The sequence below is a fragment of the Capsella rubella genome, unplaced genomic scaffold (assembly GCF_000375325.1).
Source record: "Capsella rubella cultivar Monte Gargano unplaced genomic scaffold, Caprub1_0 scaffold_8, whole genome shotgun sequence".
In the NCBI taxonomy this organism is placed as follows: domain Eukaryota; kingdom Viridiplantae; phylum Streptophyta; class Magnoliopsida; order Brassicales; family Brassicaceae; genus Capsella; species Capsella rubella.
This window is the reverse complement of record NW_006238916.1, coordinates 13,045,843-13,053,975: the sequence shown is the minus strand read 5'-3', so window position 1 is coordinate 13,053,975 and position 8,133 is coordinate 13,045,843. Positions and strand designations below refer to the sequence as shown.

Below are 8,133 nucleotides of genomic sequence, written 5' to 3'. Positions count from 1 at the left end.
GATAATATTTTCTTAGAGTTAGGTTAGTGTTGAAAAAAAGATTAGCTTTATAATCAAGCCAGAAATTCGAAACTATTGCCAAATAAATATATTAAAGATGGTTGAAAATGAATTATCTCGTAATTGGTGTGAAGATCATAGTTAATATAGGAGAAAACTATACATCTAAATATTAATATAAGATATTTAAGGAACATTTTGTTTTGAAATATTATGGATAATTTGATAAATATTTTATATTTAATTTATATTTCTGATTTTTAGGTTAATTCGTTAAACTAATATACAAAATCATACATTAATGTATTTTTCCTTAAACAAATTAAGATTAATGTACTTTCCAAAACCGATATTGATGGTTTAATTTGGTAGATTTTGAAATAATATATATGGAAACTGGTATTTAATATCTTTAAATTTTTAGTAAGATCCAATTGAAAAATTTCGGGTTAATTTTAAAAAAAAACCCGACCCAAGAAACTTTTGTACTTCTCTTTTACTATAGTAGGGATTTGTGGTTTCACCTAATACAACTATTAAACTACAATGTATAGTCTATATCAATATTTGATCAACAAATAATATATTGATAGAAAGAGGCTATAAATAAGTGAGTAACGCATATGCAACGACCATAGAAACCCATCAATAACAAAACAAATCCTCTCGAAATAAAAACACATAGCCGAAGAGAAGAAGAAGAAGAAGTGATGCAGATCACAAAACCACATGCCGCCATGTTTTCCAGTCCCGGAATGGGCCACGTCATCCCGGTGATCGAGCTAGCTAAGCGCCTCTCCGCTAACCACGGCTTCCACGTCACCGTCTTCGTCCTCGAAAGCGACTCAGCCTCCGCTCAGTCAAAGTTCCTAGACTCAACCGGCGTGGACATCGTCAGTCTTCCTTCGCCGGACATTTCTGGTTTAGTGGACCCGGAAGACCACGTGGTGACCAAGATCGGAGTCATTATGCGTGAAGCCGTCCCAGCCCTCCGATCCAAGATCGCTGCCATGCATCAAAAGCCAACGGCTCTGATCATCGACTTGTTCGGCACAGATGCGTTATGTCTGGGAGCAGAACTAAACATGTTGACTTATGTGTTTATCGCTTCCAACGCGCGTTATCTCGGAGTTTCGATATATTATCCAACTTTGGACAAAGATATCAAAGAAGACCATACCGTCCAAAGAAACCCGCTCACTGTACCGGGATGTGAACCGGTAAGATTTGAAGATACTCTGGATGCATATCTGGTTCCGGACGAACCGGTGTACCGGGATCTGGTTCGTCACTGTATGGCCTACCCAAAGGCTGATGGAATTTTGGTGAATACATGGGATGAGATGGAGCCCAAATCATTGAAATCTCTTCAAGACCCAAAACTTTTGGGTCGGGTCGCTCGTGTACCGGTCTATCCGGTCGGTCCGTTATGCAGACCGATAGAAATATCTGAGCACGAACACCCGGTTTTTGACTGGTTAAACGAACAACCGGATGAGTCGGTTCTTTATATCTCCTTCGGGAGTGGAGGTTCTCTTACGGCTAAACAACTAACCGAATTGGCGTGGGGGCTCGAGCATAGCCAGCAACGATTCGTATGGGTGGTTCGACCGCCGGTTGATGGCTCGTCTTGCAGTGAGTATTTCTCGGGTAACGGCGGTGGAACCAAAGATAGCACGCCAGAGTATCTACCTGAAGGGTTCGTGACTCGTACTAGCGGTAGAGGTTTCGTGATCCCATCATGGGCACCGCAAGCTGAAGTCCTGGCTCATCGGGCCGTTGGTGGGTTTTTAACTCATTGTGGTTGGAGCTCGACGTTGGAAAGCGTCGTTGGCGGCGTTCCGATGATCGCATGGCCGCTTTTCGCAGAGCAGAATATGAATGCGGCGTTGCTCAGCGACGAACTGGGAATCGCCGTCAGAGTGGATGATCCAAAGGAGGAGATTTCTAGGGCGAAGATTGAGACGTTGGTGAAGATGGTTATGGCTGAGAAGGAAGGCGAGGAGATGAGAGGGAGAGTGAAGAAGTTAAGAGAGACGGCGGAGATGTCATCGCTGAGCATTGACGGTAGTGGTTCGGCGCACGAGTCGCTTCGCACAGTCGCGAAGGAGTGTCAACGGTTTTTGGAACGTGTCGGGGACGTGGCACGTGGTGCTTAGAAATGGTTATCGTTTACTAGCTCTTTAGTGGTTGAGTTTATGTGTGTCTTGATTAGTGGTTTCCATTGCAATAGAATAATCGGTGTAAGAAATATATTTCTCAACTAGTTTTCCATTGTAATATATTGAATAATCGATGTTGTTGTTGTGAATAGCAGCAAACTGTTACGTTTCAGTTTCCGGATAGATAGGAGGACTACAGAAAAACTCTGTTACAAGACATGTGAATTAGTCTTGTTATTGTATGATCGAATACAAGAATTGATCCTACACTAGCCCGAAACATGATTATGGGTTTCATCGGTTGAGCGACCAATTCGTGGCAAAGGTGAAAAGAGTTATTTTATTCGTTGTATTTAAAAGAAAAAAGAAAAGAATAAAACGACGTTTAATTTAGATGATTAGTTATAGCATTTAACTAGTCTTCACAAATTAACAATCAAGTTGAAAGCGAGATTCTAATCTGACTAAATCATATGCTTAAGTCACAATCTAGCTGACCTTCTGGATGAAATCATAAACTAATAATAAGTTAATCATATTATATTCGGTTTTTAATTGAAACAGTCAAACAGGTCACTTATTGTTATTGGTTGGAGGACAAAAGAAGAAGAAACAAAAAGACTACATCGTCTGGACGTGACATTTCCTCTGCCTCTCTGATTTTTCTGTTACACTGGAAACACACATTAGAAAAATCAAATCAATTAAATTATATATTTCTTTTGTATGGTGACTGATTCCAAACAATTCATTTAACAAAAAAACAAACAAACAAGAGAACATACACCAGACTCACATTATGCATTACTGTCCACGATATATATTGCCAAATTTAGGATTTTTATATCAGATGCCAATTGCATCATACATATGTATTTCGTGCTATGATTATTATTCGTTGTCTGTGAGATTGTTCGAGTTATATATATTGCATAATCCACGCACGAAATTAATATTCCATGGGCTTACTATGTTCTCTCTACAAGCCCAACAGGTAACAGCATGCCTCGTTCTTCGACATGATGTCAAGAGAATTATCTAAAGCGATACCGTACAAAGTCTTTTACATTTCAGTCTAAATGTAATTTGGTTCGGTTCTGTTCCGAATATGAGAGATTGCTAAACAGACCGTGTGTGTGTGTGTGTGATTTGTTGCTTTCTAGTTTTTGAACTAAGAAAATTATGTATCTTTGAATGATCTCTTACCTGATATGTTATAATTTTATTGACCCGCAATTCCGTATCGCATGTGATGTGCTAAGTAAATATATTTCCCGCATCGGAAACGGACTACTACTCCAGTGTCATACAAAAATATTACACTCAGAATTCAAATAAAGCCCACTCCAGTGTTGTTGGATCTAAGACAGCTTCATTTTATTCCGACAGAGACAAAAAAAGTTTGCCACCGTAGCACGACACTTGGTTTTATATTATCGCTGAGTAAAGTAATTCATCGAGATATAACAATTAAACAATTTTTTTTTTTTTTTTTTGTCATCCATTAAACAAAATCATTTTATGGATTTATGATTAACACCAATGGTTGTTATTATCATGTGCTTAAAGTTGTTGATCCATGTACCATGTTTTGTAATTATGTACGAGAATACACCTCGGAATGTATTTATATATGCAAGCGGATGACGAGGATCCCACGTGACCTATCAATTTTAGTACGAGTTTTTCCTTTTTATTCTAGTGATGAATCTTATACATAATTATATATCATTTAAATTAATATTAGACTCTTTTACTAATTAGTATCTTAATATATAACCACAAAGTAGAGAGCACTTTAGTTTTCTTGGTGGTGTTTTTAGCCTTTAGCCTTTAGCTTTACGGCAATCGACAACGTTTTCCGAAAAAAGTTGAGTTTCCATTGAAGATAAAAAATATTGTTAATAGTTGTATAATAAACTATGTAGTATATACTGACTTACTGAGCTAGCTATTGAAACATCAAACCAGAAAGAGTATATTCTAGATATTGCAACTAGAAACCGGGTTTTTGCAAATGTTGTTCATCAAATAGTCGTATTACTAACTACATATAATGATACAAAGTATTCTAAACAAAACGACGGTCATTTATCTCTAACTCTACGATTAATCTACTAGTAGTATAGATACTTAAAAACCCCCGAGGTTTGGTTAACGTTGAAGGTTTTTTTTAACTAGCTAGACTCGGTAATTTTATTTGATAATTTTAACCGAATCATTCCAAAAAAAGCACCCACTGGGTCTCCGAGAAACCTACATCGGGATAAATTAATCACTAATTCTAAACAACACCCTAAATCGTGGCGTAACTTAGGGGTCACTAGAACCGGTCTTCTAAGTCTTCTTAAAAAAAAAGAGGTATGAATTAGCTAGCTAGTGACAATTTCATGCCATTTCCAAATTTATTCTTTCTTTTTTTTTGAAAAATTGTTGAAATATGACATTGCATGCTACTTATTATTTAACCAATACTACTAACAACATGGACGGATCCGAATTTACCTAATTTCTCATCGGATACGGACCAACTTATTCTAGATTTGATATATGATAAGTCAAAAACAAATACACATGGATAGATCTATCTAAAATGTGTTTTTTTTTTTTCTTTCTAGGCCTACGCAAATCGTTATGTATATTCTTGATATTCAGATTAAAGTATTCAAATCATCAGGATTTGGATCTAAAGTTCCAGTTGTACGAAACATGGTCCTGCTACTTTGCTAACACATCCAAGCGTTTAGGATAGAATTTCAGATTGAATCTCTTACATCATCGTATTTTAGATTTAGGACAGTTAATGTATCCATCCCCGCAGTACTAATTCTAAGACTCTTACTAATTAAGATTATTAGTTTTATTGATAATTATTCAGTCGCCAGCCCAATCGGAATATAATACGATAAACACAGTACGAAATTGTTGATAGATAAACTTTTGATTTAATTAGTACTATTAAAGTAATTTTTTTTATTAAAAAAAACGTAGGGAATCTTTCTACTCAAATGATCTATCTGTTACGCAAAGCACTAGGAGAGTTGGAAGTACGGGAAACAAGGAAGGCCGATGTTGGGATAAACATGACATTTAATTCTTTTAATCATTCTGCTTTACTCATAACTAATCCCGGATTAGTTTATTGAAAAGGTCACTAAAGGACAATTAAATCGTAAGTCCCAACTCAAAAGCATATGAGCAAAAGAATCTATATCCCTTATATGCGCATCTTCTTCTTTCACATACTTATAAAGTATAGTATTTTTTATTGAATTAATTAAAAATAAGGCATTTGTCTTACATTACTCTTCAGATTTAGGCACTTTCTATTTTCTTTACTAAAATAGGTATTTTGACAATATAAAAAGACGTTTCTGTCCTTAGTTTATTAACATAATCTCTTCTCTTCTCTTCCTATCATATGAAGAATTTGAAACTGAATCTGGGAATTCAGTGATAGAGGAGATTTTATGAACAATGTTTGGGTTCCCTAATTACTATCTATTAGGGTTTAGTTTTTCTCCTTTAAAAAGCAGATAAACATGATTTTTCATTTTCTTATTACAAAAGTTAGGATCTTGTTTTTTTTTACCCAAAAAAAAAAAACAATCTTGTTTCTCTTTTGATTCGTTACTTCCAATTAACAGATTTCACGAATGCAATTTCAACACCAGTTCACCGGTAGCTTCTTCTTCGTCACGGTGAGATGCGTCTTCAGCAACAATTTCTTCTTCGCATGAATCACTTCAAATCTTGGTCAGATAAACAAAAGGGTAAAAATGTCAGATACAGTTATGTTTACATGTACAGTAATGCTTTTCACTATTGTAATACCTAAAACCGAATCTCTCTCCTCAAAAATGCCTATTTTTATATATCTCCCTTTTTTATTTTTTTTGTTGTTGTATATATATACATAAATTCAAGATGTTAAAACAAAAAAGCATATATAGATGTATATATAGAGAATACCCTATATATATGTATAAGCCCTAATTGACGACTGTATTGACTGTATCGTTACTTACAAACTAGAGTTTGACATTAGTGCTTGGTTTTGAATCCCCCATCGCACATTAATTACCGCTTTTTTCTTTTGTCTTCAATCCCATATTAAGACAGTAGTAAACAAACCTACGCAAACTCCAATTCTTATCCATATCTGTTTTTTTTCGTATAGCTAGGGCCATCCATATGTTTAAAGTTAAATTGATACTCTTAGTTGCACATGTCACTATAAACGAAACTTAAATTTAGCCACATCTATCGACTTAAAAAGTCTATAAAGACTACACCTTCCTCGCTTAATGGTTAAGACTGTAAGAAAAAGCACAGTTTTAGAAATTAAAGTTGGTGCATATTTATATATACGTCTCTGGTTTTTTAGTTTTTAGTTTTTAGAATATTCTCAGTTGCAAAATATATTTTCACACCTCGTTTATGTATTTTTTTTGTAACATTATGCTATCTATAGAAAAAAAGGAAAATACTGAAATCAGACGATGGAAGAGGCTGAAGAACAGTTATCACCAACCATATGTTCTTAGGATATTGTGATACTGGCAGGCATACCAACCGGAGAGTTCCAAAAACAATCTAGGTAAGAAGATTTACTAAACAAATCCCATCACCAAGAGAAAAAAAAGGAAAATAATAATCAAAGCAATGGTAACTTTATGGATGTTCGTTGAACTGAGAGATAAAAGTCAACTGTATATCTTTAACTACTTGTATTTTACTCTACGACTGAAGACTTTAGTCTCCAAGAACATAACAACAAGAAAGAAAAATAAGAGAGCTATATATGCATGTAAGATGATTCCTGGTAAACGCTCTTTAAATTGATTTGTAATTTATACACATACTAAAAATATAATATACTCCTTTCGGTTCTTTTAAAGTATTTTAGCAAAAAAAAAAAATTTGTTTAAGAATATAAATGATGTTTTCAAAATTTAACACAAAATTTAATATATTTAATATTTTTTAACCAATCATATTTTACATTATATTTTTTTATTGGTTAAATTTGTATTATTTAATAATATTTTTATGAAAATGGAGAAATTATATCTTTTATTAATTGGTGTGCTAAAATCTTAAACATTATTTAAATTGAAATGGAATAAATAACAAATATACCATAAAATACAACATGATAAATACTGATCAATCAATGCTGTAATAAACTAATACATTTTGTAAAATAAACGGATTCGTATTACTAATCTCACAAAAATACTTTTTTTTTTACGGTAAATAAAATAAGTCAAAGATGGTGGGGGGGGGGAGGAATCTGAGACTGAGAGAGGCCCGGAGAAGGAGAGAAGGTGAGAAGACACGTGGCAGAAGGAGAAGTGTGGTCCAAAGAAGCAGGAAAAACAGGGAGACGACACGTAACCTAAACGAGAAAGCATTCCCATGTGACTGAACCAATTCACTTGCGTGGAACTTGTCTTTGTCACCACTTTCCCCTTCCTTCGTCATTATTCCTTTTTCTTTAGTATTTTTCTTACTTCTTATTTTTTATTTTCTTTTTAAAGTATTCTCATCACCCAAAAAAAAAAAAAACATTTATTTACTTACCACATATTCACATTAATGAAATTACATTAGTCGAAACTTTTAGGGCTACTACTATTTGTTAATTCCTTATCTTGTGTGTCATCCTTGATTACCATTGAATTATATATACGGAGACAGCAAGTACCGGTGGCTCCTTCACGTACGATAAGCAAGTTTTAGAAATAGGTTCGAGTTTGAGATATATGTAATAACAGCATTATGTCTATCAAATTTGACGATGTGACTTTAGAAGAGACAAAATGATGGCCTGAGACACACCACCATTTTCTAATTTTTCACATATGATCCCTTTCCATTTGAATATATGTGAGTTGTATGATGTGTCTTCCTCCAATAGTGAGAAAAAGCTAATGTGGGGGACATATATATATATATATACACTACT

At 34.5% G+C, this 8,133-nt stretch overlaps 1 protein-coding gene across 1 annotated transcript; it reads left to right on the top strand.

The window, feature by feature from the left end:
* Positions 1–652: 652 nt before the first annotated feature.
* Positions 653–2,332, top strand: LOC17876247 (UDP-glycosyltransferase 72E3). The gene has a single exon (XM_006280326.2). It carries the CDS (start codon positions 711–713, stop codon positions 2,157–2,159), a length of 1,449 nt encoding a protein of 482 aa, XP_006280388.1. The 5' UTR covers positions 653–710; the 3' UTR covers positions 2,160–2,332.
* The last annotated feature ends 5,801 nt before the right edge of the window (positions 2,333–8,133 follow it).

What these genes read in the sequence shown, in the direction of transcription:
- LOC17876247 (XM_006280326.2), top strand. Translation starts at nt 711, where the DNA reads ATGCAGATCACAAAACCACATGCCGCCATGTTTTCCAGTCCCGGAATG.